Source organism: Diospyros lotus, chromosome 2 (assembly GCF_014633365.1).
Source record: "Diospyros lotus cultivar Yz01 chromosome 2, ASM1463336v1, whole genome shotgun sequence".
NCBI lineage: Eukaryota > Viridiplantae > Streptophyta > Magnoliopsida > Ericales > Ebenaceae > Diospyros > Diospyros lotus.
In genome coordinates, this window is record NC_068339.1 from 21,342,951 (window position 1) to 21,360,462 (window position 17,512).

At 34.3% G+C, this 17,512-nt stretch overlaps 1 protein-coding gene across 3 annotated transcripts; it reads right to left on the minus strand.

Annotated features, from left to right (window-relative positions):
* Nucleotides 1-11,320: 11,320 nt before the first annotated feature.
* On the minus strand, nt 11,321-16,363 carry LOC127793812 (internal alternative NAD(P)H-ubiquinone oxidoreductase A2, mitochondrial-like). Of its 3 annotated transcripts, none has more exons than XM_052324550.1 (9): nt 16,018-16,363; nt 13,808-14,494; nt 13,513-13,726; nt 13,210-13,370; nt 13,036-13,101; nt 12,794-12,957; nt 12,585-12,699; nt 12,021-12,200; nt 11,321-11,735 (listed from the first exon to the last, which is right to left on the minus strand). In XM_052324550.1, exons 2-9 carry the CDS (start codon nt 14,399-14,401, stop codon nt 11,583-11,585), a joined length of 1,647 nt encoding a protein of 548 aa, XP_052180510.1. In that variant the 5' UTR covers nt 14,402-14,494; nt 16,018-16,363; the 3' UTR covers nt 11,321-11,582. The 3 variants fall into 3 exon arrangements, with proteins under 3 accessions (XP_052180510.1, XP_052180508.1, XP_052180507.1); XM_052324548.1 differs by having other exon boundaries at nt 15,776-16,363; XM_052324547.1 differs by having other exon boundaries at nt 15,622-16,362.
* Nucleotides 16,364-17,512: the final 1,149 nt, after the last annotated feature.

Consider the following 17,512-nt stretch of genomic DNA (forward strand, 5'->3'; position numbering starts at 1 on the left):
TGTGTGAATCTATGTAATCACGAGAAATGAAACGATGCATAAAATGCACAATGAAAATGGCATGAGAATGATTTTAATAATAGGAACTAATGGGAAATGCTACTTGTACTTGGGAAGTCCAGTCTATTTCACTTTGATTTATCCTTGCCTTAACTCTATTGCTCTATTTGTTGTAATATATACTTGCTGAGCCTTATGGCTTACCTTGTTTATTCCTGTTATTCCAGGTAAGGGAAAAGCAATTGCTGAGGGCGAGTCCAGTGAGGCTAGAGCCCAGGTTTAATGGTGTACAAAGATATCCCAGTCGAAAAGGTCCATGGGAGTGATTTATTTTTAGGGCATGTAGAGTTAGGTTCATTTTGTAATTGATATTTGCCCTTATATTTTGATTTTTATGGCCATTAAGCCCAAAGGATCATGTAAGTTAAATTGTTGTTGGAAATGTTTTATTTTGGCTCCTGATGATTAGTGAGCAAGTAAAAAAAAAAAAAAAATTGGTGTTTAATCTAAGTTATTGTTTATGTATCCATTTTGTGGCAACATTCTTTCGGATTTCCTATGCTTGTGGGATTATCCAGGAGAGGGTCACTACAGATTCGACTCACCCAACCTACTCCACTACCTTAGCTTCTTAGCAAGGATTTCAACAATTTACTTTAATTTTTTCAAGATCAACTAAAATATCAACTTTTCATAGGTGCAATTGTGATTTATACTTTTCAATGGTTCAGCAGTAACTGAATACATAACTTTTATAAGAAGCACCTGAAACCTTTTACGATGTGCTTTTTATGGACTCAAACACTAAACACAACAAGATAAGTGAAGCAAGATAAGTGAAGTATACAAAATAAGAACTTTGAGAAGTTTTTAGAAGATTGAATTCAAATAATGAAAGTAGTTTCTCACAAAGAAAATAGTGATAAAAAGAATGCAAAGATAAGAACACTTTATCTTTTTTTGATATAAGATGTATGCTTGAGGGCTCTCTCGCTTGAGTGTAATAGTGAAAATTTTAGTTCAACATCTGCTTATTCTTCTTGAATCCCATCTACCTTTTATAGCTTTTCTTGTCTCATAATCATTAGCTTTTTGTCTATTGGGTAAAATTTGAACGATATTCAAGATATATTCTTTTTTTTTTTTATCCCAATGGTTAGATATATAATTTGTGTTCAAATGATCTTTAAAAGGTCTTTTTGCAACGGTTAAAATAAAGACTATGCACCTTTTGGATGTCTGTAACAACTAGTTTAACAGTTATAATTTTAAATTTCAACACACTTTTACTCGAGTAAGAAATGTTTGAAATAGAATAATTTTTAACATTACTCTAGTAAGAATTATTTGTAATCGACTATTTTTTTACTATATTCGAGTAAAAAGTTTTTACTCAATTAAAGTTGCAGAACAACAACCCATTCTTTTTCCAGCTAATATTTACTCGAGTGGGCCTTTTTCTTACTCAATTACAAAAAAATAATACTCTATTAATTTTTTCATTTACTTGAGTTGATTAAAATTGTAATTGATTAAACTTAAACTTTTACTCAATTATAAAATATATGTAGTTAATTAATATTTCAAATATAGAGACTCAATCTCTGTCCAAGCAAATTTACTCAATTATGGTATAGAAATACTTGACTAAGATAAGATTTTACTCAATTATAAATTTAAGTACTCGATTGCAATTGCTATTCTAGAAACTTGCAATTTCTTTTGAGATTAATTACTCAATTAAAAAAAAATATTTGGTCGAGTATGCTCTGGCATTCATTTATTTACAATTTAGATTTACTCAAGTACATTGAGATATTTACTCAATTATAAAATTGTGTACTCGATTACTTTTACTCTACCAGAAACTTGCAATAACCATTCAATTACAAAAGTCTATTTAGTTAAGTACAAACTTATATATACTCAAATACATATTAGCTTATAATTGATTATATACTATGCAATTTTGACCTACTTGAGTACAAAAGAATTTTATTCAATTATAAGATGAAGTACAGAGATATACTTGATTACAAATGATATTATACTCGAATAAAATGATAGTACCAAAGCTCATTTTCTTAGATCAATTCTTTACTTGAGTAACATGGATTTTATACTTGATACTCGATTGATATTATGCCTTACTCGAATAATATGGCAAGCATACTTAACAGAAATTGAGATTTGCTCACTTGCTAACTTATGCTTATCACTCAAATGAAGATTTAAAGTAAATTTAGATACTTTAACACATCAAGCCCAAATATTTATTTAATACACAGGTGTTGTTTGTGAAAGTTGGTTAAAACTAACTTTTCAATCACATTCACTTGGTTACATAAAAAGCTTTAATAGAGAAGGGTAATGAGATATTCTAATACACATGACTTTGATTGATTGCAAATGATAATAAGTTAATGATTAGTGATCAATTTTGTTATAATTTCACTCTTATTTTGATTTTAAAATGGTTTAAATTGAATATTATTATGCATTTTGTGATTGTGTGCAGGTTTAAAAATATTAATATAAAATATATATATAATATATGGATTGCAAGCCCAACACAAGGAAAGCCCAAGCCCAAAACTAAAGGCCCAAGTTGTGGAAGCTTCTTAGATATTTTGTTTATCTTTGTATTTTTAAATTAGATATTTTGTTTATCTTTTTTATTATTAAACTAAATATTTGTTTATTTTTTTTATTATTAAATTAGATAATTGTGTAGTCTCCATTGCATCTTGTGAGCTATAAATAGCTCACTTGGTTGCATTTGTAACCATTCAATTTTTCATATAATGAAAGCATAGTTGTGTACTTAGAATTTATTTCTCAAATCTTCAACTTTAGTTTCCATATAGTTGTGTTCTTAGAATTTATTTCTCAATTCTGCAAACTTTAGTTTCCATATAGTTGTGTTATGTTATTCTTATTGTTTTTTAATTATACACCGCCTATATGATCAATTAAATATTGTCTTTTAAATATTGTTTCTTAATTATACACCACCTATATGGTCGGTTAAATATTGTCTTTCAATTATTGTCTTTTAATTATACACCGCATATATGATCAGTTAAATATTGTCTTTTAATTCCCGTCATTTAAATTTCGGCCAATTTATTTTTAAATGAAGATGAGTAGCTAAATCCAATCTTGAGTTAAGGCAAGGACAGTGTCTAATGCCAATGATTCCCAAAGAAAACTGCGCTTCAAATGTGTAATATAAATCTGATTTAATTTAAGTAGTGTGCGTATAGTGTATCTTTGAATTTGGATTGGAGTATAAGCCTAACTTAGAATTTTCATGCCACGAATAAAGATTGTTAGACTTGAAAATATTTTCATACCCAAACCCAAATGATTAATCTGTATTTATAAATTATGTCTGTGAAATATAATTCAATTTATGGTAATTGGTTAACTTAGAATTTTTATGTCATGTGTGAAGATTGCTTAAACAAGAATTATCACTATCTTGAACTAAAATTACTGATAGATCTACAAAACTTAATTCAAATAAATATTACTGATCTTTTCTATTAAATTGAGAATTATTTAGTTTTGACACTGAAATTGTCTTGACCCAAGCTGCTTAAATTTAGTGTTAGTTTAGTTTTAATCCTTGTCTTAAGATCATCTTAATCACCTCCTAAAACCAAATATTCTGTGATTTTTATTTTCATCCATAAATAATCTCTCTGTGAACTGACTCGGACTCACTGAAATATAAATTTAAAATTATACTACACGCACACTCGCACACTGACGAGTATAATCGCCCTATACCTACTTTAATAAAAGGATTGACGTTTAATGAATTTGGTTGAATAAATGTGCAGGATAGCGAAGCGGTCAGTTTTTGGCGCCGTTGTCGGGAAGATTAAATTTGGTTGAATTTTGTTGTTGTTTTACTATTTTAAAAAAAATTAAAAAAATAATAATTAAAAAAATAAATTAAACAAATAAAAAAAATATTTAGATAGCTTTTAGTTACTAAACAGTGCAAGAGACTACGGTCAGATATGATAATTGAAACATTAATTGATTCATTAGTATCATTATCTGTCGTTGAATTGTCATTTTCATATTCTCTGTCTCAATAGCATGTCTGTAACTTCTAATGCATTTGGCCATCCCGATCCCAATGAAGGGAGGTTTTCTTTTAACCAGACTTATAGAGAGAATTCTTATTTGTCAAGCTACGACCTGGATCTTTATCTTGATTACCCCAGTTCCTATGACCATTGGAATTATCCTTGGAGTAATGACTCTGTGTTCCAATCTCATGAACCTTTTCCTCCACCACCTCACCAATTCAAGTTAGAACAAAGGGTTAGATCTAATACTTATCAACCTCAGGATGAAAAATTTTTAGAGGACACTCTTCAGGAGTTTATGCAAGATCAAATGAGTTTTAATACACAAGTGGTCGAACTTCAAGAACAAACCACTAGGGCCATAGGTGACATTTTAGAACAATTGAAAGAGTTTACACAGACCTTGAGCGTGAGTGAACCTAGCGAGTTTCCAAACCAACCCAATCAAAATTCTGCAAGTCAATGTCTTGGGGAGGAATCGTCATTCAATGCATCCATAGGTCAAGAATCGACCCAATCTACACCCATTCCTAGGAATGATGAGCCAATTGAGAGACTTGATGACCCTAGGATGGTATGAGCAATCATAGAAGAAAAATTGGACCAAAATGATGTGGGAAAAGAAGAAGCTTGGGAGGAAGAAAAGGATAAAATTCGAGAGCTGAAATGTGAAGATGTCATAGGTCTATCCACATTTGAGCCTAATTTTTTATCTTTTAGGCTAGTCTATATCATTGGGGATCAAATTAAACCAGACATATGTGAGGTGTTTATGCGAATTGATGTGCCGTACTCTGATGTAATAAAACCAACACCTCCGGATGACATATTTTCAAAATATGTATGTGCATTCATGAGAAAAATCAATTTACATAATTTTGAAAATAACTTTAAAAGAGGTGTAATGTGATAGAATTGCAATGATACGGCACACACCAAGAGGGGGGTGAATTGGTAAATTAAAAAAAAATTCTTTTGAGAAAAAAAAACACTCTTGTTTGGTGAAAAATAAATCTAAAATCTTATGAATGATTAAGCGAAATAAGTAAGAATAAAAATGTTAACAGAACAAATGAAAACAGAGTGCACAAGAGACCAAGATTTATAGTGGTTCGGCTTTTAAAGCCTAGTCCACTATCTTAGCTACCAACTAAGGATTTTTAAGCAACTTCACTATCAACCCCCTACTCAATACAAGCAAGTCCTCTAGTTCTTGATTAGGTAATGTACAACCCTCCCAATTTAATGGGCCCTCTAGCTTATGCTATGAAACTTTACAGAAAATGTGAAATTGAGAGTCTAAGAGTACAACTCTTAGTTACAAGTTCTCTCTTTAACTAAATAATAGAGGCTAAAAATGAATGGAATAGTGAGATATCAAAGCCTCAAAATTAATAATACAGAGAGAAAAAATTAAACGCTTGATGTAACAGTGAAAGCTCAGTAGTTCAAGATATTCAATGTATTCAACAACCTTCAATGCATCTTCAACCACCTATTTATAGTTGATGGTGGATAAGTTTAAAATTTGGACCGTTGTGGGTGGTTGGGCGAGCATTAAATGCGCTAAAAACTAGCCGTTATAAGTTTCTGTGAAACACATAGTTGACAGACAAAATAGGTTAGTTGACTATATTTTCAAAATAAAACAAGGCATAGTCGACAGACAAGAAATCATAGTCGACAGACACATACACATAGTCGACAGATACAAAAATATGAAGAAGATTTTGAAATTCATGAACAAACACAGTCGATAGAAGAAAAACCATAGTCGACTATCCTTACATGATAGTCGACAGAGGCCATATATAGTCGACAGATTAAACAAACATAGTCGACTATCCTTATAACGTAGTCGACTATATTTAGGCATAGTTGACAGCATTAAACCACATAGTCGACTATCCATTTGAAAAGATTGAAAACTTAACAAATCCTCATTTCGATTCTTTTGAAAGCAAGTTGAGATTATCAAAAATATATTTTGAAACAAACCACACTCAACATATCTTCTATAGATTTTCATATCTTGCTTCAAACTTGTTTATTAAAGATTGATTTTCTTATTCATATAAATCATATAATAGAGATTGATTTTCATATAGTCATTATCAAAACCATTTTATTACCAAGAGTAAAATAACATAATGAATGAGAGTTATTACACGATTAGGTGGGCAACCACTCATTTGATCTTAACTAGAAGAAAAGAAAAAAACTCTTAAAAAATATTTCAAAATATATAATAACATAAAGAATTTTTTTTAAATAAATAAATAAATATATATACAAAAAAAAAAAAAGAAAGATAAAAGAGAGAGACAAACTTAACGCTGATGGCAACCACTTTCTCGGGCAGTGCAATCACACTGCCCTATAAAGAAAAATGACACACTGCCCTATAAAGAAAAAGGAAATGCAAAGTGTTGAAAAAAGAAGCGTCGAACGTTGAAAAAAGAAGACGTCAGACGTGACCCTACACTCATGGCATGCCTCGAGCCAAGTGTGGTTGTTGGAATAGTGACTTTCAATGCCCTATAAGAGACCCCGTATCTGCATGAGGCAAGCCACACTTTTTTGAGCTCAGTCTTCTCTCCTTTGTGTTGTTCTCCAATCAGGTACTCTCGTTCTTTTTGTAAGGTTCATAATTTTGTTTTACTTTCCTCATGCTATAGTTGTGTTTTAAAAAAAAATGGATCTTCAACTCTCGAAAATTCGCAAGTACTATCCATCTCTCCCACAAAATGATTTGAAAAAGATTTATGCCACTAGGTGTGAAAGACTTAGGCTTTTGATGTGTAAAAACATCTTTAAAGATATTCGTTAGTTGATTGAAGCAAAAGTGCGATTTCTTGGCAAAACTTCACCTAATTTTAAGCACTTTTTAGGCTTGAAAAAAGTAGTTTTCTGAAAAAACGGAGAGCAAAAAGATTAAATGATTGTCACAAATGTGCTCGATGGACTTGTAACACACAATGCAAATCTGCGAGGTTTACTTCCATAAATCAAGAAGATAAAATTAGTTTCATAAATGATGGACTGAGTAGGGAGTCTTTGGATGATATCCGATTGACTCTTGAGACGCATCCGTGTGGAATAGTGCAACGAGAACTTCTTGCTTTATGGACCCAGTTCAGAAGTGACCACCAACGCTATCATCTTGGGAATCTGACTATAATTGACCCTATTTGCCAATTTCTAAAAAAACTGGATGGGAAGCCTATCCCCACTTCATAGACGGTGTTTAAGCCGTTTCTAGACGTAAAACCAAAGGAAAATGTGAGCCACAATCACAACTACTTGTATATACCCATGATTTTTGTTTGTGTTTATTTATTGTTAAATTTTTATATAGCTACTTTTGATCGCCAAACCTCTTTAACCAGTTCTACTTTCAGGGCATACATTAAAAACTAACATAAATGGAAGGCCAACTAGTTCGTCGAATCAATACCATATGTGTACTATGTGGCTCTTAACTTGGGAGCAATATTTGTTTTACACTTATAGCAAGCGAACTTGGCCTAAAATTGGGAGAGAAAAAAATTAATTTGGTATATGGAGGGGGAAGTCGTGGATTGAATGGATGTGTTTCACTAGCTACACATCTTGAAAAATCATACGTGATAGGTGTAATGCCCATCCCTTTGACTGATCCACATATTTTCGGGATTATACGCGGTCAACTTATAAGTACAACTTATGTCTGAGTGCTTGTCTTGTAAGATTTGTCAGTCAAATGCCTTCATTGCTTTACCATAAGGTTTTGGTACACTTGAAGAAATCTTTTGTATAATCTCCTAGGCCAAGATGAATCTTCATACCAAACCTATTGGACTTTTAAATGTTAACCATTTTTTTGATGGGCTGCTCTCTTTTCTTGATCAGGCTGTGGAACAAAAGTTCATTTTTCTTTCGGCAATAAAGATTCTCATTTCCACATCCACCATTGAAGAACTGCTAGAGAAATTTCTTTTATGTTCCATAGCACGATCCTTACAAGACTCGAATAGACTGGTCCAAGACAATCAGAAACAAGCGCCAAATGAGTTCGATCAATTTAGATTTATCCCTGTAAAGCACGTCTATGATAAGATAGCTGAGTAAGGAGTACTTTTTGTACTCTTGAGACGCATTTGTTTATTATATAACTTTCATGAATTTTTCTTATTTCGGTGTGAAAAAAAATATATATATATATAGGGTATTCTCACTTGTTTGTTGAAGATTTAGCAGTTCACAGTAAACTTACAGACTTGTGGAGTTATAGGTATTTCTAACAACTCTATTTTATTACTACAATTCAAGTTGGGGGGAGTAAGGTATATTTATGAATTATCTAATTCGTGTTTAACTGTGAATTTGCAATTGCATGCTTATAGTTTTGTGTGAATTGTTTATTTTTACCTCTTCTATTAAAAATTAAAAAAAAATATGTGTGCTTTAAATAATGATATCTCTAAAGCTTTGGAATTATACACTGATAGCTAGTTAAATTTGCAATATGAATTATGAATGCATTAATTTCTTATTTGAAAACGTAGATGTATGGGATTAGAATAAGTGATTTGCATGCATCGGTTGTTCAATAATTAGAAATTAGTTTGTTGGTCATAAAGTCAAAAGCAATGGTAATTAACTAAGTAGCACACTGCATGATCCCTCAATAGAAGTGGAGACTATTAGCTGAGTAAGTGTTTGAGCCTAATAATCGTTAATTCTAAGTGAAATAACACTTACTCTAAATATACTTTATTGTTTATCTCATCTTTTCAGTAGTTTCAAAACATCAATTTGATTTGAATGTCTAGTATGATAGTGGATGAATTTGACTAGTTTCAAACTCTGAATTAATTAACTGAGTAACATCGTTTTGTAGAAACATGATAGGGGGATCAATTTCTTTCAATTTGGGTCTATTAACCTTTTTCTTTTTTTACATTAACCTCCCTTGCTAGTCCATTTGAGCTGTTTTTAGCACAATTTTTTTTCTTACCCTCATCTAAACCGTAACCACATGAAGTTTATCCAAACCTGATGTGTTTTTAGGAATCAGTCTATCTCGGTATTTTCATATAAAAAAAGAGTAAAAAGAAAAAAGAAAAAAAGAAAAAGGGGGAACTTCTCTTAGTTGTTCAACACTAATGTTTCAAAATAAATGCTGAAGAAAATAATATGTCCAGTTTGATATTAGTGTAAAAAAAAAAAAATAATCCCGACAAACCCTTTGCATACTTTACCTTTTTTCTTTGATAACCCATATTAACCTCATAGCCCCACTACAACCTGGTTTGGTCCTTCTTGATGCTATAAATCATGTGATCTCAAGATTCGAGTTCAGAGTAGGGAATTCTGTTTAAATTCAGAAGTTATTTATCTATGGCATTATTCTAGTCATGAAACTATGTCAAATTCCCTGTTCTTTCATGAAAATATGTTCTTTGTATTTGGGATGACGGTGAGTCCAGTGAGTCCAGTAACTTTTAAGACTTCGATCATCCATCCCCGAATCTCTATAGGGATTTCTAAATCTAAGTTTTTCTAACCTCGGGTTCATGAATTCCTAATGATCTTTCCTAAGTTTTTATAGTTCGCTCTGATAACAACTGTAATATCCCGTTTTTCAAGTGCGCTATTACTTAGGACAATTATGGGATAATAAATTTTTTTTCTTAAAAACTATTGCTAAATCATATCACTCCTCATATCTATCCCAAAATCTCCATACATTTATCTTGAAAGAGAATCATCATAAACATTAAATGCGAAAGTTAGAATCAAACCTAACATCTTAACATTAATTATAAATCAATTATTACATTCTCATTAACCATAAATAAGGTTATATATCATCATTAACTATAAATGAGACTATACATCATCATTCCTCAAAACGTTCAGAATTCAAAATAACAGAACTTAAATATATAGGCTACATAACATACATTCAACTCATCATACAACTCATCATGCACTTTGTTAAGTGTCATTTCATGGCTCATTCATCATCATTTCTACTACAATCTCCATTTGGAACATTTGAATATCTAAATAAGGGAACAAAACATTTAATACTCATATATGTATGCAATACTCATAACATCATAACTCTCATGTTTGGGTCGACTACACCCTAATCCCAAACCCATGCAATGTATGATCGTGAATCTCATCATATTCATATACATATTTCATAAATCAAAACATGTAAATACAATTTACATGACATACTCATATCAAGGCATAACAACATGATAAGATCATTTACATAGTTCTTTGTTGTTGCAAAAGCAATTTCGACTATATTTATAGCATTCTACTAAAGCTTTTCACTCAAGAATTTAATTAGATTTGCGTTAGCGAAGCAGCAGTGTTACATTGTTGTCCGCTTTTTCTACATAATGCTTTTAAGTAGAAGAGATCAGAATCGATGAGATTAGAAAGAAAGAGGAAAAGCCTAGGCCTGGTGCAGATGTGAAACCATGTCTCGACTCTTGTATATATAGTGTAACGTTTTTACGGTCTTCTCTCTCTCTCTCTCTCTCTCTCTCTCTCTCTCGCATGTAGCAACTCTTCTCTTGTTCCCCTTTTTATCAATTATGGTCTGTTTATATAGGCAGGAGGAGGATTACACAAGTGATAAGCCTATGGAAGATAAAGATAACACTATACAAAAGATGCATCTGATCTACAAAAAATGGTCTAGTGATTCGAGTTTCTGGTATCCTTGTGTTCTTTATGATTATTTTCTTTGATTTGGTTTACGTCCATTGCGATGACCACATCTAATGTATTTCGAATTAACATCTTTGTATTTAATTTTAGTTTGATTTCATAATATAGAATTTTGTGTCAAATACAACATCATAAGATATTGTTTCCTATTTGTAAAGTTTTTATAATTGTTTTTTTCAGGTGTATAGGGTTGAAAAAAGCTGTGCATACAATTGTGCTTCTATTTCATCAATTCTGTATTGTACCAACTTTTAATAAAAGCAAACACATTTTGTTTCTTTTACGTATACTTCCAACTCTCATCAGAATGTTTCTTTTTTTGGTACATACATCATAATGTTTCTGGGGAGCCAAGATTTTTGAGATTTTATCGCAATAGCTGAAGGTTGATCCTTTTCATAAATCATCAAGAGGTCTTTGAATTTTTTATTCACTCAAATTCTATTCGAGTGTGTTAATATCATCACAACTGTGGAATTCCAATACGTGATCTTCTAGTTGAAAAGAAGCAAACTTACAATGAATTCCCTACAAAATATTTCATTGCTAGAACTTGAATTAACAACATGCCAAGACTATTATGTAAAATATTTCATTATGAATCTTTAAGAAATGATTCTCGTGATCCTTTGGAAGCTGGGTTGAATATGCTCATCTCCTTTGAAGTAATAATTTCACAGATGATTTAATCAGTACCGAGAAAGAAGCAGAGCTGCAGCTACAACAAAATTTATGTGATCATATTCTTGAGTTATCTCTTCCAAAGACTAGAGTGGTTGCCCAGTTCACTGCAACATAAAACCTGTTCCTCCAGCTAACAACCCGCGTCAGGTACGCTGAGCGCCATATCAGCCAGCTTATGAATCCTGCTAGGGATACTCCCTTCGCATCCTGTTGAAACCCACATCGAAGACAAAAACCAAAGTCACTCATGTTTCAATATCTGCAACCTGCATTCCTTTAATATTGAATGGTTTGAGATGCTGATTTAGTCCTAAAACATTAAGACGTAACTGGTTTTCAGATGCAGAATGGACAGATTTCATTAGCCTGCTCGACTATTCTTCAAAAATCATTGAAGCTTTTCCATCTTAGGCAAGAGTTGTCTAAGCCACTTATGTCAAGAAGTTTTCCATGGGAGCACCCCCCGAAAAAAAAAAAAAAAATCCTAGTTACCTTGGATTGCCGTAGATCAACGAGCGCCTTGTAGCGCCCGACAGTTGCCATGCTTCCAAGATGCTTGTACACAAACGGGTCTCCCCAGGAAATATCCTTTGCAGAGAAAGCACTCCCACCTTTTTGCTTTCCAATCTTGTCAAACAACTCCACCAAATATTTTCCTTGTCTTTCTGCAACCTGTTCAAATGTGTCGTCATACAAGTAGTTTAGGCACTGGTTTGCAAGTGGAGCAATTTTGATTTCGTGTAAATGAAAACAGATTAGTGCAGAAATGCTGCAAATATGTGAAGAGCCAGGTAGAAGTTTTGCAGAATCATCAGTGTCATGATTGGGCATAATACACAGTTCACATTTTTGTGAATATAATCTGCAACATTATTTCAGGAAAATTGTGCTTTAGTCTCTACTTAACAGTTTCTTTGGTTAGTAACATTGATCATAGATATCAATTGTGACAATTACTAATCCAACCATGCCCAAGGTTTCCTCTTGGCTTGATCTACTAGGGGGGGAAAAAAACCTCTATACAGAACACTGCAAAGAACCTGAGAGGCATCTGACCTGGGCTAGAGCTGGAAGAACTGGCCTCCCTGTTTGTTCAAGAAAACCAGCACAATCTCCTATTGCAAATACATCTTCAACAGAAGGAACTCGAAGCCATTCATCTATGCCAACCCTGTCACGCCCAAAAAAGATTCTTGAATCTGAGGAAATAAAAGAAACTAGCAGCAAGCCAAAAAGGTTTGTACAGGGGAATCAATGATGAATACCTTCCACCAGGGGATTTGGGGAGGTTTAGTGATTTCACAAAATCGGAAGGGCCAACCCCAGTAGACCAGACCAGGAGGCCATAAGGAACTTCACTTCCATCATTAAGCACAAGCTTCTTGGAATGCACCTCCTTCACCACACCTCGTACAAGTCGAACCCCATACTGATACAGAGTTTGAAAAATCACTTAGGAAACCAAGGAGGAGAATCCTCAACGGTTTAGGAATGAAATTCAAGTTACCTTGGTTAAGTGTTTCATGGCATACTGACGTAGCCCGACATCAAAAGATGACAAGATCTCGTTTGCCTGCAGAGGGAAAACATTAACACAGTTAACCATGAATGTTCTGAACATTAGATGATTCTTGCTTGGAAAGAAAGAAAGAAAGAAGGAAAAAAGCGAAAGGGTTAACACCTCAATAAGAGTGACCCGAATGTAATTTTTCACATGCACGTAGCGTTCTTTGACATCCCTCATAATAAAATCACTCAATTCACCACTGAACTCTACGCCGGTAGGCCCGCCTCCGATGACAACACAGTGCAACAGGCGCTCCTTTTCTTCTTCTGATACGCCTGCATTTAGCGATTAAATTCCATCTCTCATTACATAAAATCTAAAAATTATCAGCAGCACTATTTAGAAAACATTGACGGAAGAATGAGGCCTAAATTTGGTTCTCATAGAGGATGAATTTGTGATGGAAAAATTGATCACCTGGGTTTTCAGAGAGCATGAGGTTTAAAAGAAGCTTTTTCCTAATTTCTTGGGCATGATTCACTTCCCGGAGAAAAAAAGCATGTTCCTTCACTCCCTTAATTCCAAAGGTCAGTGGCTCGGATCCAGCAGCAACGACAAGTTTATCATATGCTACTTTAAACCGGTAGGGCTCATGAGAAAGTCCAGCATGTCCAACTGCCTCACAGTACACCTGATTCAGTTAATCCGCATGAGTAGTGTCGCTATAATGGAATAAAATTACTTGGAGAACAGATTCAAAATATGCACTCACTTCATGTTTATCTGGATCAACTCCAATGCAGGAAGCCAGGTAAAAGTAGGAATTTGGATCCTTTGCTAACGCAGTTTGAATCCTACTAACTGGCTCTGCCACAGACCGAAATTCCAGGGTTCCAACGCAAGTTGAAGCAAGCAGAGGTGTGAAAACCATATGGTTCCTAGGGGATATGCAGACAACATCGTATATCTTGGTGTCAAGCCCTTTAAGGAATCGACATGCTGCCCACCCAGTGCCAAGGACAACCACCCTGGGCTTTTCGCCTGGTTTGGTTGCTTCCAAGCTCGGATACCTGGGGCTCTCATACTCTGAATCAGAGTCCACTGCAATTATCTCTGCAGCCTGAGCAGATAGATTTTGTGGGGTTGTCCTTATTCCCCTGCTCCAGAGATTCATATGATCCACCTTTCTAATACTTGCAATGTATGACATATTGGTAAAATTTTCCACAGAAGGTAACGGAAACTTATGTGTTGATGCTCCTTCACAGAGGGCATTCGTCTCCCTTGCAAAACTGCCAATGGCAGCATCACCTCCTCTTCCTCTTCCCCGCCTTAAGCCACTCCTAGCAAACGTTGCCAATGCCATTGAAGAAGATATCAGTTCTTTGGGCACAAACCGATATCTTTACGGTGTCTTCTTGGCAACAAATTCAGTTCGTTTGCTAGATTTGAATTTGCACTGGAAGAGGTGTGAATTCAATAAAATTAGGCAAGTGACAAACAGAAATGCATCAAGGCAGTTTATATAGAAAGACAAAAATTGTGGGACAGTAAAGACAATAGTTAAGACAGTTTGAGCTCTAGGACCAATAAAACAGCCAGAATCCAGTGAACGATGGTTTCAAAGGCCAAGTGACCAGAAAGACAAAACAAACTTGGCTTTGCTCAATTAGCTTTTGGTAGCTACAAAGAGAGAACTCCTTGCAAAATTCGAAAGAGAGTCTAGACACCAAAAAAAGTTGATTTCCTCCATTATTAATCAAGTATATTCGCTCCTTGCTAGATAATCATGTTAAAACCACAAAGTTTCTCAATCAATGATGCCAAATGTATGATCTCTATTGAAAGATGCAAGAATATGCAAGATCTCTCTTGAGATAACGAGCCGCCTATTTAAAAATTTGAAGCACAAGGTTTAGCTCGGCTAGTTAGAAACTTAAAGCAGAATTTCACATGCTTTTCTTGAGGCAGCAACAAAATCCCCAGTCACAAATTAAATAACCTTAGCACAGCAAGTTGATGAAACCACATAAGAAATCTGAATGAGGATCTTATATTTTAACAAGTACCCAGAAAAGGTTAATGCTTCAGAAAATTACCTCGATGAACCAAACCATCCATAAATCTTATGCCAAGATAGGCCTTTGTTAGGATTTAAGAACAGAACACTAGAAGAGTCTACAATTTCAATTTCGAAAAATCCCGCACGTTTCAAACATCTGATGCACATAAATAATATATATATATATAGAGAGAGAGAGAGAGAGAGAGAGAGAGAGTCTGTGATTTCTTACCCATAAACAAATCAATCGAATTTGAAGAGCCTAAACTGCTAATCCACAAGAAAATTGAAAATTTTCCAGACAATGCTCCAAATCCATTTGGGTCACATTTTCAAGCATCACAGAGTCCCCAAGTAAATCTATAACGTCCATTCACAAGCATGTTTGAATGCATACTAAACTGACTGATCCATGAGTTATTTAAATCATTAAGATTTTGCAAATGGAGCATTTTTCAGAAACATGAAACAAACTAAACAGTAAGTATAAGGGCAACAAGGAAGACCAAAAACAGATGATCTACCGAGAGATCCAAGCCGCCCCAACGCCAGATCAAAGAAGCTTCAAGAACTTTTGCACAGTTCTTCAAATCCCGATCGCCAAAAACCACGCACAGCTTGTTTGTTATATATGAATGATGAAGAAAGGTAGGTTCAAGTACAAGAAAGAAACAACACCTTGTAGAACAAATGGCGGCAGAGCAGAGGCCCAAGAATCTGATTTTCTCGCACCAAACAAAGCCCACGTTGGGGTGTTTATAGTTTATTTAATGAGAAAATGATAAAGAAATTGGGAAGAGATCTCAAAAAGTGACAACGACTTGCGGCGCAAGAAACTTGGCAAGAGAAATCGCACTGATGATGCATTTATACACCCACACACACACATATATGTTAGAAACGAGAAACCCCACACATACAATAGAGGAGCGAAGTTCGGGGAAGGATGCTGCCGTATATTCGGAATCACGAGGGGAAGGAAGAATGGCCACGGGGCTGGGAAACGACGTCAGATCAGGTCTTTAGGAATATGAACGGCGCCATATAATTTGGTTTTTTAGGAAAGTTAGGAATGGAGAGGAAATGGAAAGGAAGGTGTGAGAGAGAGACGACTCAGGACCAGCTACGAGCATTGCAATTTGGTCACGCCTTCCTCGTTTTCTTCCACCTTCTCGGGAAGGTCTTGTTTGGCGTTGCCGGCTGGCCTATCAGATCAGTGAAGTGTTTTTCGCCTTTGGTCAGAACTAAATACGGAAAGAAAGCCGACCAATAATAAGATTCTTTTTCTGTTGTGGTTACGATAGGAAGACCTAACTCGTGTGAGAAAATTCCCAAATCATAGGCATCGGGACACTCATGTTTGAACCTTAAGAAATAGAATTGGGCTCTTTGAGCTTTCCCCTATTGGGCTTTCTTCGGTGGCAAGTGGCCCACTATTTGGTGGATCTGTGGCCCAATTTCATCATACGATTTAAAAAGGGAAATTCCCATTTCTTTGTTTCTTTCTTCTGTTCAGATTTATTACTTTTTCTTTATTTGTTCCAATCTTATTAGTTGACACTGGAGGGCTGCTTCATGCTGTGCAATAAAATATTTTAAATGAAGCTCACGAGTGATACTTTTTTTTTGATGAATTCAAAGGGTGATGATCCTTGGCATTTGCAATTTAATTTTTATTTTTATTTAAACATTGAATGAAAATAAACTTTAGTGCAAAGATAATTGATAAGACTGTTTTAAGTTCATTATGATTTAGAGTCCAGAAGTTCTCAAGTCAAGAGACAACTTTTTTAGGCATCACTGCTTCTTGGTTGAACAGTTGAGCAATGGGCCCTTGTCCTTAATTGGACAATTCATACTCCAATGTGAAGGCGATCCAACTTCCTCAGCAATTTTTAATACCATTCAAGGTCAGCTATGGCGATGATGGATTTGTTGAAACCCAAAGAAAAGTGATTTAATCAATCTAGATGAAGTCCATCTCCCAAGATTAATTGGTTGAATGGTGGTGTGTTGGTAGTAAATGACGATGGGATGAAACGGGTTCTTGATTATTTGTTTGAATGGGCATGTAATTCCAAGAATATTCTAACAAGCAAATGATCGAACATACATTGTGCAGAATCATGGGTAGATTTGCAGCATAATGCGATGTTTGCCCACTTTGAATGGAGAGTTGAGTAGGAAACAACAACGTCAAATTGGAAGGTGTCCCATCTAACACCCAGTCAAACATTCGTGCAAGTTACCATTTTTTTTTTTTTTTAATTTCGTTGAAAAATAACCTCTCATTATGTGTTTATTCAACATTAAAAGATGAATGGATTGCTATCCTTGTGGAGCCTAACCTCTCATTGATGGTATAAAGATCAAAATAAGATTAACCAGAACATGTGGTGTTTCCATATTGAGAAT